Source organism: Lindgomyces ingoldianus (assembly GCF_010093535.1).
Source record: "Lindgomyces ingoldianus strain ATCC 200398 unplaced genomic scaffold BDR25scaffold_2, whole genome shotgun sequence".
Lineage (NCBI taxonomy): Eukaryota > Fungi > Ascomycota > Dothideomycetes > Pleosporales > Lindgomycetaceae > Lindgomyces > Lindgomyces ingoldianus.
In genome coordinates this window covers 660,585-684,882 of record NW_022985163.1, presented here as the reverse complement: position 1 = coordinate 684,882, position 24,298 = coordinate 660,585, and the positions used below count along the sequence as shown (strand labels likewise).

The 24,298-nt window shown below is 48.4% G+C and overlaps 7 protein-coding genes across 7 annotated transcripts; 2 read left to right on the top strand and 5 right to left on the bottom strand.

Annotated features, from left to right (window-relative positions):
- Nucleotides 1-344: 344 nt before the first annotated feature.
- Nucleotides 345-2,933, top strand: BDR25DRAFT_321483 (HET-domain-containing protein; the record flags this gene model as incomplete). Its single annotated transcript, XM_033691969.1, has 3 exons — nucleotides 345-732; nucleotides 781-2,254; nucleotides 2,825-2,933. 3 exons carry the CDS (start codon nucleotides 345-347, stop codon nucleotides 2,931-2,933), a joined length of 1,971 nt encoding a protein of 656 aa, XP_033553791.1.
- A 3,689-nt stretch (nucleotides 2,934-6,622) lies between these two features.
- On the bottom strand, nucleotides 6,623-6,841 carry BDR25DRAFT_208240 (heat shock protein DnaJ; the record flags this gene model as incomplete). Its single annotated transcript, XM_033684555.1, has 1 exon — nucleotides 6,623-6,841. A coding segment is annotated over one exon (219 nt), but the record flags the coding sequence as incomplete, so codon positions are not given.
- A 2,070-nt stretch (nucleotides 6,842-8,911) lies between these two features.
- On the bottom strand, nucleotides 8,912-10,232 carry BDR25DRAFT_300059 (Metallo-dependent phosphatase). The gene is made up of 2 exons (XM_033689289.1): nucleotides 9,989-10,232; nucleotides 8,912-9,930 (listed from the first exon to the last, which is right to left on the bottom strand). The coding sequence occupies exons 1-2, from the start codon at nucleotides 10,194-10,196 to the stop codon at nucleotides 8,966-8,968; spliced, it is 1,173 nt and encodes a 390-aa protein (XP_033553789.1). The 5' UTR covers nucleotides 10,197-10,232; the 3' UTR covers nucleotides 8,912-8,965.
- Nucleotides 10,233-11,622: 1,390 nt separating this feature from the next.
- Nucleotides 11,623-14,718, bottom strand: BDR25DRAFT_348857 (uncharacterized protein; the record flags this gene model as incomplete). The annotated part of the gene is made up of 6 exons (XM_033694481.1): nucleotides 11,623-11,640; nucleotides 11,670-11,781; nucleotides 11,817-13,329; nucleotides 13,385-14,070; nucleotides 14,103-14,122; nucleotides 14,173-14,718. The coding sequence occupies 6 exons, from the start codon at nucleotides 14,716-14,718 to the stop codon at nucleotides 11,623-11,625; spliced, it is 2,895 nt and encodes a 964-aa protein (XP_033553788.1).
- Nucleotides 14,719-18,543: 3,825 nt separating this feature from the next.
- Nucleotides 18,544-19,416, top strand: BDR25DRAFT_309281 (uncharacterized protein; the record flags this gene model as incomplete). The annotated part of the gene is made up of 4 exons (XM_033691069.1): nucleotides 18,544-18,670; nucleotides 18,720-18,903; nucleotides 18,948-19,017; nucleotides 19,294-19,416. The coding sequence occupies 4 exons, from the start codon at nucleotides 18,544-18,546 to the stop codon at nucleotides 19,414-19,416; spliced, it is 504 nt and encodes a 167-aa protein (XP_033553787.1).
- A 501-nt stretch (nucleotides 19,417-19,917) lies between these two features.
- On the bottom strand, nucleotides 19,918-21,113 carry BDR25DRAFT_42422 (uncharacterized protein). Its single transcript, XM_033698551.1, has one exon. The coding sequence runs from the start codon at nucleotides 20,830-20,832 to the stop codon at nucleotides 20,053-20,055; it is 780 nt and encodes a 259-aa protein (XP_033553786.1). The 5' UTR covers nucleotides 20,833-21,113; the 3' UTR covers nucleotides 19,918-20,052.
- Nucleotides 20,894-21,886, bottom strand: BDR25DRAFT_330892 (uncharacterized protein). Its single transcript, XM_033692573.1, has 2 exons — nucleotides 21,698-21,886; nucleotides 20,894-21,647 (listed from the first exon to the last, which is right to left on the bottom strand). The coding sequence occupies exon 2, from the start codon at nucleotides 21,624-21,626 to the stop codon at nucleotides 21,288-21,290; it is 339 nt and encodes a 112-aa protein (XP_033553785.1). The 5' UTR covers nucleotides 21,627-21,647; nucleotides 21,698-21,886; the 3' UTR covers nucleotides 20,894-21,287.
- Between the last annotated feature and the right edge of the window lie 2,412 nt (nucleotides 21,887-24,298).

The following is a 24,298-nucleotide window of genomic DNA, read 5'->3' as shown; positions in this document are numbered from 1 at the left end:
CTTCGCCCCTCTTCCATCCTTTCACACATCGCTTCCCAACACTTCAACTTCGCCTCCGTACTTGAGCAATGCTTCACTAAGAATATTTTCCACTCGTCGCACCGCTCTCCTACGATTGGTATTGAAGCCATGGGTCATCGCCAAGCCACCGAGCGGGGCTGAGTATCATGCCCGTTCAGCCTCAGCCTGCGAAAGGATCTACCATATGTCATAATGAAAGCACAATCCATTCTTCAGGCACACCTCCAAAAATTAATTGTCTGAGATTGCACCCACTCATAATACCTTCTTATCCTTGAAATAGTTCCTGACATTAAGATTATCATCTTGAATATCCTTCAATGATGGATCACCAGCATCTTTGCGCGAAGTGCAAAGCACTTACGCTGGATGATTTCGAGGATGGCTACCTACACTCCCTAGTTTCTTATCTACTCAATCAAGAGGATAAGAATATCGGCCCGTGCTCTCTCTGTGCCCTCCTATTATGGTCCCTGAGATTCGACAAGACCTACCTCCGAAACAACTCAGAGGACGAGGTCCATCTGTTTTTAAATCCACCACCAAAGCACACATACGCCAAATTGCAATGCATTGATGTAATCGTTTCGAGCAGAACCGTGTCAGGATTTGGCTGGGGTCCTCGAGGCTATGACGAGCCATGGCATGTTGGACCTCCGGATTCGAGGTACGATATACGAAGAGGGCGTTTGACGATCTATAGTGAACGCGGTAAGTGGATTTAATTCGCTGCTGAGACTTCACTCTGATCTGGGCTAGGTAGTGTGAACGAGGCGAATTTCAAGTACCGACCACTTCTAGAGAACTCCCAATCCGCAGCATGCTTCTCTCTTGCGAAGCAGTGGCTTGATAATTGCCTACAAAACCATGGAAGCGCTTGCCAGAGTGGTGCGAAGAAATTACCCACACGCCTCATCGACGTAGGGGATAGCTCAATGCTTCCGAGACTTGTCATCACCAGCCAACAATATCTTCCAGACCCCGAGAGTACGAGATACGTTGCTCTGAGCTATTGCTGGGGTCGAAGTACGTTTCTCACAACAACCAGCTCGAATATAGGGGATTTTATGACGTCAATTCCGTGGGAGACAATACCGAAAACTATCCAGGATGCAATCATCGTAACCCGGGAACTAGGAGTCCAATATCTATGGGCTGATGCTTTTTGTATCCTTCAGGGCCACGATGATGCTGCATATTCGGACTGGCAAAAAGAATCGACCAACATGCACCATATTTACCAAGGTGCATGTCTTACGCTCTCCGCTGCTCATGGTGCTCATGCGAACGAAGGGTTGTTTCATCAGCGAAAAATAGAACCAGTGCAACCTTGCGCACTCCAACGAAGCCCCAAATATCCTGTGAAGATACTAGTTGGTCCGGAACCTCCTCATCTTCTGCCTCATCTAGAGCCGTTAAATACAAGAGCATGGACACTTCAAGAGAGGCTTTTGTCGAATCGTATCTTGAGCTATGGAACTGCGGGTCTGCGTTGGATGTGCCACCAGTCACTTCATCATGAGACTGCTCCCAAGCTAGGACATCAAGGGTTTTGCATAATGGAGACATCAAATCCTGGCGTTGAAAGTGCAACCGTCAAACGACTGCAAAAAGATAGTCCACAGTGGATGCTCACAGAATGGAAAACGATTGTGGAGCACTTCACGCAAAGGAATCTAACCTACATCACTGACAAGCTACCTGCTCTCTCTGGTCTCGCGCAGATGGCCCAAAATTCTTGTAAAGACACATATCTAGCTGGCCTCTGGCTCAGCGAACTACCGCAGCAACTCATGTGGGTACACCGCGGGAAACGTACACAATTAGGGACCACGTACAATCGACAATCGCAGTACCGTGCTCCATCCTGGACGTGGGCATCTGTCGACGGCAGAGTAGAATTCTTACACGGGTACGAGAGCTTACCTGAAATAGTGACCACGTGTAGCCTCACTATTGAAGATACTCAGCACCCTCGAGCTATGCAAAAACAACCGCTCAAAATATTCGGTGTCATGAGAACCTTGCCGAGCATCAGGTACGAGCACTCGGCCAAGTACTACGGCGGTGCCGAGCCAGTAACAGACTGGATTTCATATTCCGACGCCCTACGCACCTATCTAGATGATTTGAAAGCCCTACCAGAATCCCAGGTTCGAGATACGCCTGATTCCCCTAGAATGCTACTTCGGCCGGTACTTCTGTTCCTGGGTTCTAAGATGGTGTCGGAAGGGTATCATTTAGCTGGTATTATTTTGGTCGAGCCGAACGGAATGGGCTCGCTGTATCGGCGCGTTGGAGCGTTTGAAGGGTTCTTGGTTTCACACCAGACGTGGGAAAAGATGTATGGCAATCTGAAGAAGTTGAAGAAGAGAAGAACCCAGGACTGCCCGGGGTGGTTGAGCATTGTGTAATCAGCTTGGATGTACATACAATTAATTCTTCATCATTGATCGAATGTCGAGCTGGCTGAGTGAAGTTCGGTCCACAGCCATAGTCTCTTAAATCCATATCCTTGAAAGGGGAAGAGGTAGATAGGCGCCTTACATTGGCATATAGCCTCCTTCTCACGAAATCTTGCACAAGCAAACGAGAAAAACATAGATTCAAGTATTTGTCAAGTAGCAAAAGGGGTGTCTACGCTATTGGAACAAAGGTTTCATTTTCGTTTTGCTCTGATCCAGCTAAAATGCTAGCTGTAGCCAGAGATGCACTAATACGCAACGAAGCCTTTCTTTCTATATATGTAGGTAGAGAAATTGATATATTCTGATAGATAGAACTTGAAGACCACTACTCATAGTGCCTCCATCTCCGGCGCTTTTCTCGATGTTAGCTCTTATACGATTAATCATCTATGTTCTGGCTCCTCGGCTGTTTGTTTACTTTTCTCCGTCGTAAGGGAAGAGTAATTAGCTGCCAGGCCGCAGATAACCCTTCTAGCCTAAAGCAAGTAGTATGGAAGCCACGATAACCAAACACAGCGCAGGCTAACTCTATACAGAACAGCTCTCTTTACAAATCACATCTTTGCCGGCGTAAGTCTATTACAAACGCCATTGCTAAAGACCAATACGTATCCGAATCGCTTCTACCCACTCTTCAAAGTAATTCATGACCAACCATTATCTTATAGATAGCGACGAAAACTACAAATATTTAGCATTCGCTTTCCGAACCAAAACGACAATATCCTGAGTATAAACGGACACCGAAAGTACCTGAACGTCATGCTCCTGTGGCGCGGTCAGATCCGCAGATGCATTCCAAAAATATGTGTGGTAATCCGTCCGTCTGAGCGGGGGAGGTGTTGGGAGTAGATTAAATCTGCCAAATACAGGGTCTAAGAACGTCCGCGCTTACTTAATAAAGCCCCTTCGCCCGATCAGGTCTCCTTGAGCGCCTCATCTCATTTGAGGGTCTGTGTGCGGGAAGGAGTGGGTAAGATGCACATCTGCGATGCAGACGCTGGGCGGTATGCCGTCAGACAGAGGCGCTAAGACATCTCCGTTTGAGCAAACTGAGCTCAGGAAGCGAAAGTGTTTTTAGGATGGGTTGTGTCCAAAGGAATGAGAGCGAGCGCGGGGAATCTAGGATTAGGAGGCAAAGAATGTAGTTGGGAAGCGAAACGGCTCGCTCGGAAACGGACGGCACGGATGGAGTAGGTAGCTACGAATCGACTAGCACAGCCATGCGCGTATACATGTATACCCCTAGAAAGCAAAAGAAACGCCGAGAAAGAAAATTTGCATGACTTTCCCATCGTCTAGTCTAGTAGGAGGCAAAATGCGAGAAGCCAGTCATTAGTTAATTACGCAAACCACCAAACCATCACAAGAAGCCATCACAGATTTAAGTTAGTCGAGTTTGTTTTATCATTTATTTAATTCATCATTCAATCGATCAATCAGATATCTAAACGTATTCATAACCATGTATATCATCAAGAGATGTATCAATAGCGGAGCAAGAATTCGTTTTGAATCATGCTCGACGCTCAAAGTGTCCGTGTCCATGTCCATATCCTTCCATAACCACACCTTGACCCATTGTGAACAAAACCGAAGATATTCCACATTGCAAATGACAGACAAACACACAGTCAGAAAGTCAGAAAGACCAAGACAGATAGCAACAGCAACATCAGCAGCAACAACAAAACAACAGGAAGACTGACACAAATCCTAGAGAGAGAAGGGAGGGTTCCAAACATGTCAACCTGCTGGTTCCCTCGTAGCCGTTATGAAGCATCGTTGATCAAAATGAGCGAATGCAGTGTCGTAGCGAGCGTTTCCAGCTTATACAGACGTCGAGATAGAGCGACTTGTGTGAGTGAGAACATGCGTCTGTGCAGCGAAAGTAAAAGCGAAAGCAGACCAGAAACCGTACGACCATGCGTAGCGCCTCAGACCCAGACCAACCCAGATCCCAGTCCCAGAAGAACCCACGGACCCAATATGTGGGTTTCTCAAGGTATGATATGTAGCAGAAAAAAGACATGCTAGAAATACTTTAAAATAGTCATAGCCCCGGAAGAGGTGGGATAGAACAAGCGAAAAAGAAGAGAAGAGGAAAGAAAAGAAGAGAAGTGAAGAGAAGAGAAGAGAGTCATGTACAAAGAACCGCCTCAGCCCTGACTGGAGCACCAAGTCCGTCGTCAAGGGAGGACTAATTCTCCTTGTATTTAAGTTTCCGTGTTGTAGTAATCCATCAACGTGTGTACTTTGGAAGAATATAGAGGGGCAATTGAAAACTAGAAAGGGGAGAGAGGTATAAGCAATGAGCTCAATGCCATGCCTATCTAGTATTCATGGACTTCAGTATGGACAGGTTGAAGAAGAGAGAGTTGGCGATGAGAGCGTGTTAGAAAACATATCCTACAGTGTCCACGCCATGCTCTTGCCGCTATGCCCGCCGTGAAACGCTATGTTTCCTAAGACATACGTTAAATTAGCACACGCATTCACCACTTTGCCGCCTCTCGACCTATCATCTAGTAGACAGACGTAGCATGTCTGCCTAGAGACGGTTTAGTGCCCATGTATTCGCGATCTCTGACCGGATCACGACCTCTTGGAGCACTCCATCTAATATCGTCTGGTCCAAATTTCTTGGCATACGAGATTTTTTCTGGGCTAAAGCTAGCCTGGCGACCTCTGATCTCTCCAAACAGCTGCCTGGATCTTCCACGCTCCTCACCCCGGACTGGGCTTACGTTCATAGTTGCGGCGCGCGCAAGTGGTGGCGGCACGGTTATTGGAGTGGTGCGTGGAGGAGCAGGGGCTGCAGGTTGGTATGGGATTGAGCTGGTTTCAACTAGCCGGTTCGGTCCCATGGGAGGTCGAGATAGTGGCGATGGTGAGCGAGTCCTATGGCGGGCGGGCTCGTGAAGGACGGTGCGGTGGCCATTTGCCACACCAGGCTCTTCCGGGGCAATCCTCACCCCTCCAGACATTGGATAGTGGTAAAGCTTCCGAGTGGATGACGATAGAGGGGGTGGAACAGTGGGGAAGGTCTCCGTGGTGGGCATCGGCACGACCGTTTCTGAGCTGCGAAGGCCAGTAGACCGAGAAGTTGCTTCCTTCCTTCGGGACGCCGTAGGCATTGTCTCAGAGCGACGGAAGGCAGGCGTGGGCGAAGAATCCGTTCGCCGGTGCTCTCGGGTGGACGTCTCAGTGTAGGATCGCTGAGGCGTAGCGCGCGGCGGCACGTGAAGGTCCGCTGGGGATGAATTAGAGTGCTTAAAAGATGGCACCTTCCTGTCGTCGTCGCCCCATTCGACAATCTCGGGGATTCCCTTGCGGTCTCGGTGGCTATCACGTCCCGAAGATGCCGGTTGAGACGAATCCTTCGGACGAGCAGATGACCGACGAACTGTTTCTGGGCGGTCTCGTCGAGAACGACTGTCGTAGTGTTCAGGCCGGACATCCCGCGAGGAGACGTTCCTGCCGGGTGACGGCCGAATCTCCGCCTCGGCTTTGGCACGTGAGATGTACTGGAATGCATCATTCTGCAGCTCGTTGATCTTGCGCTGTCGGTCGTATGTTTCACGGTCATCGCTGCGGTGGCGGCGGGGCTCTTCGTGCGATCGTCGATCTTCTGCCTTGCGTCGAGCCTCTGCCGCCTCTCTCCTGGCCTGGTCCTCCTCAGCGCGGCGTTTGTACTCTGCTTCGTAACGCGTCTTCTCGTCTGCAGATGACGGAGTGTCGTCTTCGACGTAAACGAACTTGCCGGAACGATCTCTCCGTTCTTCCCTATCGCGAGTCTTCTTGTGGTCAGACCTCGTTCGGTCTGTCGAAGTCCGGCTGGCTCTAATCGGCGGCTCCTTTTCTCGTGACGAGCGGGGTGAGCTGCGCTTGGGGTAAGCATCATATGTGTCGTACTTTCGCGATGACGATCTGTCTTCGTGGTGTCTGTCGTCATCGTACGACCTCGACGGCTTGCGCTCTTCATAGCGAGCGGGGCCACGAGCAGCGAACGAGGCTCCCGCTGGGGCTGCAGTGCGGAGATCGTAATGTGCTGTTTTGATGTCGACACTGGGACCGCCACTGCCGGCCCTAGCTAGTTTCTCTTTCCTGAATTCGTTCAGTCTAACTGCAGCGTCATAAGCTGTCCGCTTATCCTCGTCGCCAATCAACTCGTACGCCTGCTGGATTCTGTGGAATTCCTCCCGCTTCTGCTGCTTCTGCGACTCATCGGTGACTTTGTCTGGGTGACATTTCAAGGCCAGTTTCCGGTATGTCGATTTGATAGTAGCTGCATCGGCATTCTTGGACACTCCTAAGGCGGCATATGGATCAGCAGGAAGAGAGGAATCCATGGTCAATGGATGGGGAAGGAATGGTGGCCGAGAGGGAATGTGGCCTCAATGTTATATGGCAGGAGGATCGCGGCGTGCTGTGGGGGTCGTTGGTGTTCCTTGAGGCACATGCAAGTTAAGGCCCAAGTGAGTGTAGGATTTGGATGGTGGCAATGGTGCGCGGCCAAGCAGGCGTGAATGGCAAAGTCGACTTCAGGAAGGACGAACGACAGGCGTTAGATGTGCTAGCGCACCTTAAATGAGAGTCGTGGTCAAGGTGTTAGAGGTGAATGGAACTGGTTTGCTCGCGGGATTAGGGTCACGGATGGGGTGACGCTGTGACCGACGCTGAGTAAGGCGGACCAGGAACGAGTAACGTGAGTGAAGGCTTGTGGCAAAAACAGACTTCTCGCGCCGACTACTTGGTCAAGCCCTGGTCAAATGGAATCGTCGATTAATTATTCAACAGCTAGATACTCGTGCGCGCAAGTGAGGCTGTGTCGAAGGCTCTCGGGCTTGTTGTTGTACGGTACGGCCGAGGTCGTCTCTGGCTGTCCTGTTTGGGATGCGGAACGAAGCGGTGAGTGAAGCCGACGTCACTACGGTTTCAGCAGGGAGACGTTCAGCAAGAATAAGAAGGGGACAGGGCCTCCTAAAATGTCCGCGGCTGTAACACCCTCCGGACGACGGACGACGAGATGGTATGGAAATAGAGATGCTGCAGAGGAGGAATAAGCCTGCTGCGGAGGTCGGGGTCCTCTGGAATCCTGGGGGACTAGGACGGAGACAAAGTAATATGGCGTCTTGGGTTTCCAAGCCCGCGAGGCGCTCACGGGCACTCTCTGACGGGCGATGGCGCAGTTTCCAGCCTCTCCAGCAGGGCTGTTGGATTCGCAAGACACACGCACGATTCCCTTCGTTCTCGCCTCAGCACGCTTAACCAGTACCTGAAGCAGTAGCAGCAGCATCCTCGCACCATTACTCAATCTGCTGGTGCTGCAGCTGCTGGTTCTGCGCCTGTGCGAAGCCAGCTCTTGGTGTTGCAGCCCAGTGGTCTTTCACCTCGCTCTTCTGCTCTCCCGGCATCGCCCCGGGCCCACCCATTCGTTGAGGGCGACGAATGCCAGAAATGCCTCCACCTCCCAGCCCTGAGCCACGCTGCGAATTGAATCGCGCAAGCCGCTGTGGCCGATGATGCAGATGCAGCACGATGCACGCAGAGCACGCCCTCGTTAGCGGTTAAGAAACACTGGCCCAATCGCCACCTGCAGCCCACCCATCGGCCGTTCTGGGACCTTGCGGGCACCCGCTGTTGATAGGCACGCTGATGCAGCGCTGCAGGCGATCCAGAAGCCCAAGGAAGTATCCCACGAGCCGATGAGCAGGCTGCTCCTGTGTATGACCCCAGAGGTCCAATAAGAAAATGCTTGATCCAGCGCTGCAAGATGTGGCCAATGTGGCCGTCGCGCTCCCGAGAAAAACGAAGGAGTGCACCACCGCCAGACCGTTTTACCGTCACCACATCCGAGCCCTTCTGCTCAGGACATCAGCAGATTTGAGCTGCTTCTTCTGGACGGTCGTCTGGAGCACCCCGAAACAGACAGCCGGAGCCTTGTGGGGTGATGGGCAGTCACGAGCACCGCCCGCACGCTATTCGATTCATGCTTGTGGGATGCTCCGTCGTTGATGCTCGCAACGAATGCCTGGGCGGAAGGGGAGGGATCTGCTGCATCCTTCCCTTAACGTGCCTGGCGGTTGCGTCGCCAGGCAGACATTTCTTCAACTCGATCAGGTCCGTGTGCTAGGGATGAGAGCTCCATCTGAGTGGTAGGATAAGGGGCGCTGCGGGGGACCGTCGCCAGAAAGGCGGGGCAACATGTCTGAGGTTGAGAACCAATAGCGGCAGTCATGCCCTCATTCCGACACCCTGGCCGCATCAAAATCACCACAATGCTTTGACGTGGAAGGACATGATTGAGCGTGAAGGCAGAGAGTGAAGGACTCGACGTGAACGGTTCAAATGCTGCTGCTCATGTCAATCTGTATCATACAGCGAGATCATGAGCATGGCACTTTGATCGATGTCAGATCTTAGTTGGCGGGTGTTTGCAGCTAGCTACATCACTGCGCATGCATCGAGGTGCTTCAACTCCAAACAGGCAGATCAACATCAACAACAATGGGTTTGTTGAACTGCTTGGGACCTCCACTGAAATGAGGGCCCAAAAAGGCCGCGTTGATCATACAAGTTTCCTTGCGAGCCGCTCTCCTCTCAACAGCCCCCACGTCAAACGGTGCTGCGAACCCGATATCGCTCTGTCGTGAAGGCGCCTGGCGATACTCGATTGCGCCTCCCAACATCCTTCGAATCTTGCCATTTGCCTCACTTTCGAACACCGGAACGCCCTTCGGGCGTGAGGTTGAATTAAGAACACCAGGCTGAGGGACGTCAGGCTGGACCCCAAGGTCTCCCATTGGGGAACTGGAGGTAAGGCTGAGGAAGTTTATGCTGTTGTGACGTGTCATGGTAGCGGCAGTGCGAAGAGGACGCCCTCCTTTTAATGTGAGGTTGACCAGTGATTGTTTATTGTTTCCAATCCCTGAGTCTTTCCAAACCTCGACGCTCTCTTCCAGGCATCCATCTGAGGAATTTTCGTTCCACTGCACTCGCTCTACCCCACGGGCCTCGTGTATGTGACCAAAAATTGAGAGCATGGGCCGCACACGAGAGAGTACGTTGAGCAGAGCCTCGCAGCCTGTTCGTTCCTTTGTGCCTGCGGCATCACAGTGGTTCCTCGGTGGGGTGTGCGTGACGACAATGTCTGTATCCGAAGGAATAGCATCCCACAGCTGGGCTGCGTCCTCTGAACCGTACTGAAATGCCCAATTCCAGAGCTTTGGAGTGCATGGGCTCCCAAATACCTTAAAGCAAGTATGTGGTCCGGTAGGGGCGCTGAGGAAAATAGAAGCAGCCTCGTTCTCGAGGAAGGTAATCGACTGCGAGTCTATGAGGAGGCTCCGACATTGTTCCGGGTCTTGAGGCCTTGGCCAGCGCCATGACGAGCCGTGCTGCTTGTAAAAGTCGGCATCGAGCGTTATATCGTGGTTCCCTAGTTGGGGTTGAGATAATGTTTATAGGGGGATCTACCTTGGGCTCCGTCTGCATACCTGCAATGACAATTTTTGCTTCAAAGTTTGCCTTCTCCAACCAATCCACAGTCTTCTTCAACTCAGTGAAGCTTCCTTGATTCGTAAGGTCTCCAGCGTGGATCAGGATATCACCTTTCGGTAACTTCGGCGTTTGGTTATGAGTATCTGAAATGCAAACTATTCTGGTTCTCCGTAGTTGCGGTATTGCTTGGTCTCTGGATGCCATGGCAGTCCATATTGTTTAATTCACAATAGTTTCAAAGACACTGGGCATGTGGAGTGTAGCGGGGAAGCCACGAAGCTTTTCGGAATCTTTGGCCCCCATAGATCGTCCCCAGATCGCGCTAGCCCATTTCCACTCTAGCCACATTTCACCCACACCCACCCGTTTCAGGTGGCAACCTCAACAACTCATGAGAATCTTCTAGCCGCATTTTCTGAAACTCTGCCGGGGTGAAGGACACTCTTTCATATCACCATCGTTGATTCGTTAAGCAACATCCTATGCTATCGTGGAGCTTCGCACATCCAAAGCGCTGAGTCTTACCACACCTTGTCCTCTCACTTCGCCATTCGGGTCGTCGACTGCATGCTCCCCCAAGACTATCCCCGAAAGGAAGCTCTTAAGCGCCCACCCAAAAACACTCCGATCCAGGAAGTAAGCCCGAGAGTAAGCGGCGATTAGTTGCTTCCTCGACGACTTCTGAGGTCCCTCAGCTTCAGCTCGTGGTCTCGGGTGTCTAGCCCTCACCGCAACATCATCACCACGAGATCGAAGACCCTGACCAACCCCACGATTTCCAACCTCCATCTTCTACTAATTGCTTTCTTCTGATGCAATGTAACCTAAGCCCAAAGAAACGGGGGTTTCTGTTTGATTTCCATTCGAATCGACTCATCTTGACTAGTTTCTCGTGCAGCCTCAAGGACGACATCAACGCCCACCGATATTTCAATTTAGACCTCTTTCATTTGACATTCTAAGAATTCGTTTCCTTATTTCTCCATTTATCTTGTCTTTCACTGGCTTTGATTATGTCTCTCCAACCATCTCATAAGCATCTCGCACATTATTAGGCAACAACGTATCAACACCCCGCAAACTCTGTCACCCGAATCTCTTCAGCTCAACCCACATTCCAGAACGCCACTCTTTTTCCCGTAACTCAACGCTGACCTCACTTTAGGACCACCGGGTAGCCCAAATGGCCCAAGCTCAAACTTAAACTCCTGGTTCTCTTCCAAAACCCAACTGCCGGTCCATCAAAGAGGTCGGGATAATACCGCAAACTTCGGTCCATGGTGGCAGGATTTGACCGCAACACCAAGGAATGATAACACCCAACTTGGTGAGATCCCAGTGATAAGGCATAGTTGGAGCGGTGTGTTGAAGATCATCGTTTCTTGTGCCCAGAGGATGGGTCAGTTCTTGTCTCCCAATCTCAGCGTGCTTGAGAATCTGCATTATTCACGCAGAGACTCATTTTCTTCAAGCTCTACAGTCGCTAGCGAAACCGGCCTCCCCTTCAAGTGTAACTGCAAACCTTTCAACTCAACAACTTAGCGCCCCACTTCTACATCCGGTAAAGCGTCAAATCTGAAGTACTGTAAACACACGTGCTCCATAGTATTAATACTAAGCTCTCATATGCCTAAATCGAAGCCATAGTCTGGCAGAACCCTTTCTCCCTTGCCCGACTATGGAAGTCCAGAAACGCGACCAAATGATTAAACCGCCTCTGCTTTGTGCCATTGTATCTCCATACTGCTTTCTACCCTTCTGGTGAGGTAAAGCCCCAGCAAGCCTAGTACTACGACCATTGCGAGAATCCTACTTGGGTACGACTATTTACGCTTCTTCCAGACGCGGTCTACGACGTCTAGCATCTTTCTCTTTCGACACGGCAACGCAACAAAGGTATCTGAATCTCCATGCGAGTCTCCATTCGAGGCAGGGGAATTTGACATTCGATTGCTGCTTGGAGTTGTACTACCAGTAGACGGCGCATTGCTGCTTGCAAGTACACTCTCAATAGACAGTAGATTGGCGCTTGACGGTACAGTCCTACCAGATGATGAATTATTGCTTGATGGTGTTGATGGCGGATTACCGTTGCTTTCAGTTTGCGGCGTCGAACCTAGGCTAGAACCAAGCCCACTATCTTGCGAAGGTGGTAGAGGTTCGTCGTCAGTATCCTCGGGTTCTCCTTCCTCTGGATGACCTCGAGCTAGCCATTTAAGAGGGAATTTCCGACTATGCCCAAAGATAACTGCGCCAGAACCGGCCCAACTAGGACTCCAGAATCCACGTGTCCACAGAGTTCTAAAGCTTTTGGGGAGAAGTACTTGAACTCTGTCACAAGTTGATCGAGAGCCATCGACACATCGACAGGGTTCAACCGCCTTATCAGGGCAATGCCAGTAGATATCGTTTAGAACCCGCCAAGGATTGGTTTCCGTGTCCCCGTGCCTCTCAAGAATCTCATTCAAGTCCGAACAGCAAACCGCAAGATAGTCACGTTTCTTAGGCATCGCCGCCCACAATGCGCAAGACCTATCATCCAGTGGTCCCAAGATCTCACCAAATCCACGCCCAAATAGCGTTGGCGCATGAATAGCTCGGGTGAAATCGACCCAACCTCTTCCACGAGCTTTAAGAGTAGTAACACGACGCCAGAGCGGATCGTTACCTGTAGCAACATCCATGAAATCGAATCCTTCAAGATTTTTTCGAGTCTTGGGTTTCATTTCGAAGCTGATTCCGTCTTCTGAGTCCATCTGGCATTGGTAGGTGATGATCTGCTCCAGTACGTGGTAGATTTGCTGGACCCGATCTTTAAAATAAAAATAAGCCTTCTTTGTTTTCGTGAGTTCCTCCAGACTGCTATCTTCCTTGGTCGTTTCTTCATCGTAGCTCTCGTCCGGCTTTCGATGAAGCTTCAGGTTTTGGTTTGCAACGCTAGAAAGCACCGCAATCGCTGCGGCTTTCCCTATATGGGTTTGATCTGCTTCCTTCAACTGTCCAAGTTTGAAGTAGGAGAAGTCAGTGAAGCCATCGCTGAGATCATTTTGTAGAGAAGCCCTAGTTAGGTGAAGCAGGGTACAGATTCCGTCCACAAGCCAGGCTCGTCTATCTTCTACATTGTAGAGTACCACAAACTCCTTTGCGACCCACTTCAGTTGACTGACGTAATCATCTCTTGATTTCATGTACACCGGTTTGTCTTTCTTGCCAAGAGCAAACGAGACACCAGCAGTGATGAATTTCCCACTAGAGATAGAGAGTTTCTCGAGGGTGCCCTTTGAATACAAGTTCTGGAGTCTAGACCACCTGATCTTGTAGTTCGCTTTCGGTCCCCCTGCGCAGTGTATTGATTAGTATTGTATATACTAAATCCACAACGAGTTACATACCGGCTAGATTTTCGACTTTTGAGCACCATCCAAGCACATGCCGTGTAGATTCTAAAGTGGACATACTGATGTTCTGCATGTTAGAAGCACAGACTCGAGGATCTGCGTACGATATGTGTTCACCATTCTCGTTGAAAAGAAAATGCCATATCAAAACGTCTCCTACCTGCTTAGTCAATATCAACATCATGCTATAGCTTTTGATGAACAGATTTCCAGCAAAGCTAGATATTAGATTGGATCCAACCAATCCAGCCATAATTTCCATCGGCATTTCAATACCCATGTCTTTCCGTGGTTTGATTCGTGTAGGGTACCCCTTGACCACGACTGGATTTCGAAATACATCATGCCAACACCTGCCATTCGTTCTCCAAGGGGGTGCGGCATCTTCATCCATCTCTTCCACACCAATTCTGAGGTTTATGTTGGAAGTAACCGTGGTTCTATCTGTTTTAAAAGCCTGAATATACAGGTCGCTAACAAAAGGTGACCAGTAGACGACTCCTCGCTCTTCGGGTGAACTTCGTAAGGCAGCACCAAGCCAGGCGACAACCCCCCCTATCTCTGCTACAGAGTCAAGTGTTCCAATAACTAGAAGACAAAGTTTGCTGTCATTTAAATGGGCGGAAAGAGTGGTGTTGCCTCTCATGCGTCCTATACCGTTAGTGATTAGCCTCAGCCTCCTGGTCATACGCTGGTTCGATCGCATACTTACTCGATTGTATGGTAGAGCCACTTCCACATCGAACAACCTCTTTAAGTGTGCCTAGCATCTCATCTCCCACCAACGGCCAAGTTTGGCTCAAATATTGTGCCGTGGTCAACGCTTGCGCGTTACTTCCGGTCCCTGTAAGAGTAATGGCTCGCTCAAATGCCTCCTCTGGCTTTTCATCGTACTCTTGTTCTTGCAAAAAAGCCAATGGGTCCCAGTCCACCATGAATGTCATGTCACATAGATGGGGGCCCCTTTCATGACTGAGATTTCGGAACGCTCTATGTGAAAGCCCATTCAGTATAGTATCTGAGATGGCCCGCATATGGTTTGGCTCTGCTGGAGCTAAGAGCAGTTCACGTTCGAGCCTGGATAGTAGCCAGGTGTACGCTGGATTTCCTACGATGAAGTCACAATATCGCGGAAGGTTTCCGTGAGTGCTGGCTCCCCCTGGTTCCTCATCTGGAGGGTCAGAAACTCCGACAAAGAGATCCACGGGGCATTCGTCTCCACTTTCCCCTTGCATCGAGTTAAACCAATCCTGCACCTTTGAACTCGATGTTGGGGTTGGGTCTGTGGGTCTGGGTTCTTGGAAGATCTTGTCCTCCTGGGATAGCATGTGACTTTTCAATCTCGCTAGGATTGTCCTATATATAAATTAGCAGAATATTCGAGCGCAAATATGAGTGATGGAATCGTGAATAATCAAATCTTTGAACTTCGGGCTAGGATGATAGACACAGGCATACGGACACATGCAGAAAGACACTAGACCATAACAGAATAGAGGTAGCTCCTAGAAAGACTTTGATATAGACGAGATTGTGAAGGTGGGCAATACTTACTGTCTATACTCACTGACGAATACCATGACATCTCTAGACTCTAGAGATTGGCCTATATGCCCAATCTTCCTAGCAAAAGATTTGAGCAAGCCAGGAAGTGTAGAGTAGAACCTTTCCATGACTGCATCATTAATTACTCCACGAGTACTGGGCATGCTTTTACTCGGATCTTCCACTAGTTCAGAAATGTATGCTTCCTTCCTTGAACCTGTCGTGCTGGATCCAATTGAATATATTGTCTTGCCATGATCGCAGTCCCCTCCAGCTTCATAACACTGAGTGGCTGGGTCGTTCGTCCCCTTGGAAGCGCTTCCATGGGCCTTTAATGTATCCACGGCCTTATCTGCTCGACCAAGACGAGATACGTGCATTCCAGTTTCATACTTAACAGATGCATATCCTGATTCCGAGAACGATATAATGCTTGCTTCTGCTAGAGCCCTTCGCGCAGAATAAACCGTATGCAGGCATTTGGAGAATGTTTCAATACCACCGTTTTCCTCAAAATGTGGAGAATATCCATCTAATTTCTGCACACCTTGATCACTCAAGTTACTTCGTGGAGTCTGTGCCAACGTGGGACCCTGATTTACGTGTGTATGAGATTCCAGTTCGCCGCTACTTTCAAGGGGATATGCCAGCTCCGGGTCTTTTCGCTTGATCTCCTGTGATGAGAGTAAACCATGCATACTAACATTAAAAGGTAATACTCCATATTCAACATGGCCAATGCTGAATGATATATCCTCAGGAGTTTTGTCGTTCTTTCTCTCCACGTCTGCCGAATGGTCAAGGGCCAAACGCGACGCAAGGATCCCAAGCGTGTTCTTGATACACTCGATGGGCATACCTCTACCATTGGTAAAACATATCATCAGCGATGTTCGGTTGATCTCCTCGCAAAGCGAATCTACCTCTTTTTGGATTCTTTGTCTTGTGAGAGCTGTCTGGCCATCGGGGCTTGAGATGCACACAGTTGGGGTGGAAACACTGTCCTCACTAACGTGACGGACAAGACAAGCAGACTAGGTTTCTCCGAGTATATCCTGTAGAATATCGGCCAGCTGCAGTACAAGAGATTCCCAAGTAGCAATTGCGGCTTCCTCATTTGGGTCGACTGGCTCAAATTTATTCTTTTCTCCGGGTTGGGGGTGATCTTCGAAGGGCTTTAATTTATGCTTAAGCTGGTGGTGCTCCTTTAATTCATCTTTCGAGGTAAAGAAAATACCCCCGACTGTCTCTTCACCATAGCAAGGCTCTAGAGTGCATTGGTATTCGGGGAAAGAGACATTTTCCGGCACCATGTGTACGTTCTTGAGATGCTTTCACAGCTTCTCAACACGTCTGAGTGCACTTGTAGGTATTCCATTTAGCTCACAGCGCCCACATCTATAGCCCAGCCTAGATTCGCTATGCAGTCTCTCGTGGTTCCTTTTTTCTACTGGGGTTGACAACCTCACATCTACGCAATCTTCATGGGGGCACCGATGTATCTCTCTTATATGCCTATTTTGTTCATATTGACGACCAAATCTGCGATTTTTGCATCCTTCTAGACAGGTGAGTCTCTTAGGAGCCGGGGTATAGGAGGGATGCTGTGGAACAATAGGGTGGGATTCAAGGTCGAGATGACTCGTATCGAGAAAATTGAGACACCAAAAGTCCCCATCCTCTGGCTGCAAGCGATTAATCATTTCGATATAGTATTTCTATAAGTTGGGACTTGCTCCACTGCGTCGCTATAACTAGGGTACTGCCATGGAGGAAGTAAAGATGGATCGCTATATTCATTAAGAAGAGGATCGATGTCGTTTGGATGAACGCTGTCTGGGTCCCCCATGACGTCGCTCGACTCACACTCCTTTGGATATCAGACAAACAAGGCTACAGCGTATTCGAGTTCCCAAGCTCTTCATCTAGAGTAAACTTGCTTCGTTCCAAGAATGATGTGAGAATAAAGCCGGAACAGTGAGTAGATATCAACAAGGAAGGGTGTGGGAGTGGCGAAGAATCGACTAGGAACTAACCAGGCTGAGAACCTACACGTCTAGAGTTTAGAAGGCAAGTCTCCTCATAAAACGAATGCTGGTAGCGAAGTTAGATGGTGCCCAACCCGAGCGAAATAGGGTTTCTCAACCGAAGATAGAATGGTCTGCAGAGGAAGAGATCGTTGTGAATAGCTTCTATCAGCCGATGTCAAGATAATGTGAGGCAAGGCTATTTTGGCTCAGTCCCAATCCCTTAGTGTCTAAAAAAGCTCAGCTAAAAAGGGATTGGACACTGCTGCCTGATGTCACTTTCGACAGCAGCACCCCCCACCAATGAGAGGCGAGCTTCAATATTCAACAGATATTGCTTACTACAATCAGGGAGGGTGACTAACCCGCTCCGGTCACAACCTTGCGAGCTTCTATTTGGCTTTTGAACTGGAGCAGGTGCGTGATAACAGAATGTACATAGCTGGCGCATCGTAACAACCGATACCAATAGGGTGCATGACCATAATAGAATACACACACATACGTGAGCTTCTAATTTCTATTCTGCTGTGTAGAAAGTGAGTATGAATATGGCTTTGATTTAGGCATACGAAAGCTCCGTATTAATGCTCACTAGCTAAGAAGTTCGCAGCAGTCGTCGATAAAAGGGAAGCCATGTTGGCTACTGATTGTACAAATTCGTCCGCTTTCTTCAGCTGGTACACCCCCCTCCAACTCTCTGTGGGAGTCTCCGAAGGGGATTGAGCCGAAACTCCCACTGACGCACTCGATACCATACTCGAACCTATTAACCAAGGCCTCTGACTCTGAGAATTTGACCGGCAACTAACATCTAACTTATACTTGCATATTCCGCTGTAATTACGAAGGCACTAACAAAGATCCAGCGCCGCGAAAACAACCCACAGAGAGCAGCAAGCCGCAGGCCCATTATTAAACTCCGAGTTGTGCGTACTCCGTTGCCTGTAAGACAGGACCATATACCTCTTTACCATTAAACTACATTGAAATATGTGTGGCTGAATACGGTCGTTTTTCTCCACAATAGAATATTGGGATCATTCTTACTAGCTGAAGTGGGTTCTTTGATATTCCAACCTCACACCATTCCTTTACACTATCAAGTCTTTTCAACTTTGTATATCTTATCCCCCCCATCCATCTTCTATAAACATTTCATAGTGCTTAGAGGATGGGAGTTCGTTAGCGGCTCGAATGTGTGCCAAAGTCTACATCCTTGGTACGCAAATGCTCTATTTTGCCAAGCCCTACAAGCTCATCCTTTCTCTTCATCTCTTCCTGTCCTTCAAGGCTTTTGGGAGCTCTCTGAGGTATATCAAATCGATTCTCAGGGGTATGCTTGATACCTCACAGGGACCTGGGAACCTGTACTACTAAATGTGTTCTATTAACTTGAGACTATCTTGAATGCTCTGCGACATCAAGTACTTGAAAAAATCTTCAAGAAGCTGCTTTCTAGATCATGACGTCTGTCTCCTCACCACTTTCCTAAGGACTGTGAAACAATTCGTCGTGTTGGTGGGTATAGAGATTGTATTGGAAACCGCTATGAGGGCCTGAAACATCAACGGCCGCACTATGTCACCCCATTTCGGGTATATCCATGAGCCGCCAGATAGAGGAAGAAAGTTCGTGAGGAGATTCCTGTTCTTGAATGCATTGGTTGATTGGAACACTCCTTCAGCCAAGGTGCTTTGTTTCGAAGGTCTGTCCCTTGTAACGAGATGTTCTTAGTGCTAGTAACCGCTGCTTAGGAACAGTGCTGGATTCTCACCACGCGTACAGCACCCCGGGCAGTAAACCCACAGAACGGGCTGTAGTTGCCTTAAGTTTCCACAGCATTAACCACGTATTTCCGCCTGCTATGGGCAGCTGCCTAGCCGAGTCCACATGCAAGCGGAAATCAACATACAACCATAATCACAAGCCAATCCAAAAGTGCGTGCACCCGGTCTTCACAGCTGGCGCTGAACACTTTACAGACAGTTGATGTTAGAAGGCTATAGCCAGGGGCTCGGACACTGTCGAAATCGCCCTCAACAACCGCTCCGGGTACATAAACCCCGTAGCCTTGCTCTCTACGCAATACTACTCCTAGACCCAACCCGTCGTCTTCTTTAAACTCGTTGTTGTCATCTTCAATGGACCGTCCTCTGTAGCTTATTGTGGATATTTTCAATGGCTCCAACTGCACTAACAGTAGCATCTAAAATCCCGCTGCTCTCTGGCCACGTGAGAATGCTTGCATTAATGCCGGTATCTTGAAAGGAGCTAAGAATTAGTCGTATGGTCTTGATCAATCAAAGAATAATCTTACAACAGCCATAGCTAGGATCCATGAATGAGATCAAGAGGCATATCACAGCATTTGAAGGGCTCCACCAGCAGCTTGACTGGCACTGGCACAAAAGGGGTGACCTAAATTCTGATAGCCCGGTGCTTACCCTCTAAGGTTCAAGTTCTAGAGGAGAAGAGGGCAAGACATGGTGGAGCAGAGCGTCGTTGTCGGCGTGCTTTGACTGGAGAAATTAAATGCTTCCTCTCTCACCTTCATGGTTCAGATTATGAATCATCGGCGTCGATAAGTAGGGGACTGCTGTGCCGCTTTTATCTAACTGTTATGTAAAAGGGGAATAAGAGCTGGGACACTTAACACCCTGGGGTGCAGGCTGCGTGGCTGACTCCCAAGCCTTCCAAAGATGTTTCCTTACTCAAAAATGAAGAGTCGGGCAAAGCTTGACTCTATATTACTGACATAGGAAAGTTACTGAAAGCTCTTCAGATCCCTGGTATCAATGATTGAAGTGGACCTAAACGCTGGTCTATAAATCTATGTGCTTCTTTTGCTGCTTCCATTTTCTAAACCGTCAAACCCCAGTCCATGAATGCATGCTTTCTTGTATTGCTACCAGTTTCTAAACCTCCAAATGCAACAAAGTGTAGTTCTGGCGCCCAATCATTCCAAATCTGGGAAGCGTCATGTACAAAGTTAGCGTGCTAACAGTCCCCCGTACGTGCTATCCACCTTGTAAAGCGGGTTCAGCTAAAGGACTCATTTAGAGGCTGGTTCCAAAATATGCCAAAATGTTATGCATTTTGCGTCCCAGACGCTTCCCCACAGCCCCCAACTGCCTGTGCCTGGCCTCGCACTGCCAATTCCAACGAAGCTTGTATCGCGGCTTGAAGGTCCGCATCGCCCTCACCACGAGCGCCAGCGCCTCGATCGACAGCGAGGTTTGTAGCTTCACCGAGCAGATCCTCAGCGATTCTCAATACCTCCTCTTGGTGTACTTCCTGAGTGTGAAGCCATTGCGCTCCAACTATCCTCTCTCGCATGCGGGCTAACATCTCCCTCAACAGTCGGTGAATAGACCTATCGTTCAGTCGGTTCCTGGGTAGACCCACAGCACCGGTGCTGAAATTCTGAACCCAGTAACAGTGGTCAGACCTACGAGTGAGATTGACCGCATTCACGATGTATAACGCAATCTCTTTTTTGTCAGGCCTCATTTGACAGAATGTAGCGATTCCTAATTGTCGCATGTAATAGCATAGACGGAGCACTTCTTGCACGGATGGGGCGTGTTGCGAGTCAATCGCTTCAGTCCATGCATTGGCTCGTGATGAGGTGACGGTGTCGGCTGGATGATCTTGGAGGTAGCGGAGGACCAGGAGTTGGACGGTGAGGAGGCCCTCGGAGGCGCGAGGGACGCCTTCGCCGTCATCGTGGTAGGGAGTGTCGGGAAGGATTGGCTCGCTGTCTATGGGAGTGGGGGTTATACTGACGATGGGGTCGGCATTGGACAGGCCGCTGGGTGTGTCGGTTGCTCTACCGTAAGGCTCATCGGCTGGTGTAGGATCAGCCATGGCTGGGGAGTTGGTTATGGACAGGTCAGTTGGAGGATCAGATCGTATGAAGCGGAGTCGACTTGAACCGTAAAGTCTGGCATTTTGACGATGTTTGTAAAGTGATAGCAGTAACTAACAGTGAAAGTGCGAGAGTGTGACGACGGAGGTGATGTGCATGATGTGAACGAGACAACAACGCGAGCGTACCGCAGTTTCCGGGAGTGCTCCAACGCACGTAGAGAGTCATAGTCAATATGGACACAGTGCAACACACGAAGAAGTCGCCAAATCCCAAGGCACGGATCCTACCCTAGCTAAAAGAGACGAAAATCGTAGCGTGCAAACATTCCAGCAACTCGCACAATTGGTTAAAGTTCATTCACCAAGCAAGATACCTGGTATCCCCTTCCGTTATCTCAAGGTAATTCCTGATCAGTCCCTCGTTTGCACTTTCCACATGGTCACTGTATCTTTCACTTTGTTGATTTCCCCACATACACGCTACGATCCCAGACTGGTTTCTCCCTCGTATTTTGAAGGATCCTCCCCAGCCCTTTGATACTCTCGTTGAACTGCGATGCATGTCTATGGCTGTCAAACTCATAGCACACGTCCCCAAATCTCGCCGTCCTCACTCGCAACAGGCCTTCCGGCATGGGAAGGAAGACCCAGCGGGGATTCTGGTCATAGAGAATACGGCCCTGGCGGCAGTGCGTTTGGAAGTAGGCGGCGTCGTCAGCGGCGTTGAAGACGAGAACGGGTTCGAGAGGTTGAAGCGAGATGAAGGAGGTAACGATCGTTGGGGGTCGCATTTTGGAGCTACTAGAAGGTTTCTGGATTCTATGAGAGATATATCGACGCCAACTGGAGACCTGGCACTTACAGCCTCAATAGGATGTCGAGAGTTGTGGAAATGTAATTCAGACTGTGGTGTAGTGGTGTTTACGTGTTTCTCAAGTTGTGGTCTGGTGGGATGATCAAGAGAGAAATCATGGCATATTTATTTTCTCCGCCGGAAGGCAGTGCAACTGATGATCATGGCGCCTACGGTTTGATCAACCCGTCTTTCAGCACGTCTTTGCGTAATGCTTGCTTGAAGGCAGAAAGCTGATCGTGTTCCAAAGCGGTGAGCCATGAACCAACTAGGCTGTCCTAAGTTTAGCGGCGGGCTGTGCTTTCTCAACCGGTCAACTTAGTTAACTTCTTCTCTTCATGACGCTGATCCTTTATTAGGAGGTATGCCATTACCAAGGAATTGCTTATGTAATAAACTACTAGTGCCCTCTAGGCTAGAGCCGGGCGTAATAAAGACATCCATCCATCCATCCATCCACGCTGATCCTTGACTTCATCCCACAGGCAGCAGATACAATGACAAGGATTGCCTTGTATTGGTGCTTTTTCTTGGGGGTTGCCAATATTGTTTAATGCCAAATCTGCTTTCAATCGGGGTGCACAGCATATTCGTCTTTACGAACCACCAGCTCATGATGCATCAACCAGAAAACTTACACAGATAGTTGGATGGAACGATATCCTTTCTTCAACAAAATGTTGTTATTGAATAGGATCAAGAAAAGTATCACTCCACATCAGAACTTCGTACAAATACATCTATCTTCGTGGCAACCACATCAGAGATAAATTCTTCGACTCCTTATTACTGATGGGCCCACGCTCCATCTAAAAGTCTAACTATTCGCTCATATCTTCTCAAGGTTCAGATGATTTATACTCGCAATCGAAGCCTTGGTCCCAACCCGCATGCAATGTTCAAAACCCTCGACGCCAGACTCTAGCTCTAGAGGACAACATATCAAATGAAAGTTGATATTTGTACAATCTCTTAACCTATTCCCTCCGAAAGCACCATTCTTGTTCAGCTCTGCATTTTTTCAGAGACCCCATAGTTGACGCCGAGGCAGCTGGCTGCGCGCGAAGTTCAGGTCAAAACTTAATAGTAAACTATTGGCAGAATCTTGCGATAGTTTATTCAAGACCCAAAACCGGTCAACTAAGTGCCGCTATCTTCGGTGTGATCCTAGGGCTTTCAACATGCTTTCAAAATTGGCCCATAGTTCCAATATATCTGGATCAAGTCTTATTTTTTTTTCCCTTCATCTAACAGACAGAGAAGAGACCGCTACTTTCATTTCCACGGCATCAAACGATTTCTCGCCAGTGTTATTCCCACACCATAGAACTGGGAGAAGGAAGGTTATGGAGCTATGAGAGTTTAGATCGGCCGTTTTATTCCAAGGCAGGCGAGCATCTCGGATCAGGGGATACCATGTTTTAGCGCGTAATGCACGGCCTCGCGTAATGCACGATTTTAGCAATCCGCGACTTTTACTTTTAAAGCTCTAGAGACTCACACAAATTATAGATTATATAGATTTTTTGTTGTAATACTAATTAAATGCTATAGATTCTATTCCTAGCAATAATTTACATGCAATACTTTATAGGGAGGTTAATTTGCCTGCTATGTTAAGTCCTGCCTAATGCTAGCTCCCTCTCTTTATTTAATGCTGCATTATTATTAAAATCCTCTAGCGTACTAGCAATAGGCGTAGGAGCTTTCTGCTTGCCCTTTATTACCTGCTAGAGGTTATTTTTAAGCTGTTAATTAACCTGCTAGGTAAGCTCTACCTCCTCTTATTAAGCTGCTTTTGTCTTAAGCTCCTGCAGGTAAGCCTTCTTTGCTATTACTACTCTATGCCTCTTCCCTTTAACTGCGCGCGCCTTTTTAGCTTTCTCTGCTTTCTTACGCTTTACCTTTTTTTGTTTTTAAAGCTGTAAAGCCTCCTTCTTAGCATCTTTTTATGCCTAATAATTACATGCTTCTTAGACCTTATTTAGGGACTAAAAGGTTGCACTACTATAATATTCTAAAGGTGCTTCTAGTAGAAGAGGCTTGCTACGCTAGCAGCGCTTCTTCTTATTAATTAGCGCATCTTTAACCTGCTTAAGCTCACGCTAGAGGAGAATGCAACATACTAAGAATAACTAGACAGTCTTTTTAAGCTTTTATATGTCTTTTTTATAGAAATTACTAACAACCTTATCTAAAAGGCCTTTAACCCTCTTCTAATTCTTTGCACTAAGCGCTAAGCTAGTGCTCTTACTAAAGAATAGTTACTTTTTCTACTTATAGTAAAATTAATTTAAGACTACTTATAGCTTAAATAGCAATAAACTAGTTGCTCTAAAAGCACTAAAGATAGTTTTATGCTTAAAAGATGTTTTCTAGGCTTTATTAAACATGCTATAAAAGTCTTTTTTTTTAATTAATAATAGTCTTTAGCATTTATCTATAAAGCTAGCTAGCTTAGCTAAGTAGGCTAACAAGAGAGGTTTAAACATGCAGACATTAAAAGGCTGCAGCGTATAGGTTACATGTGGCAAGTATACAGCTAGGAGGATCTTATTATTGTTGCAGTACTTAATAAACTCTATTAAAACATGCAATTTATAGCTATCT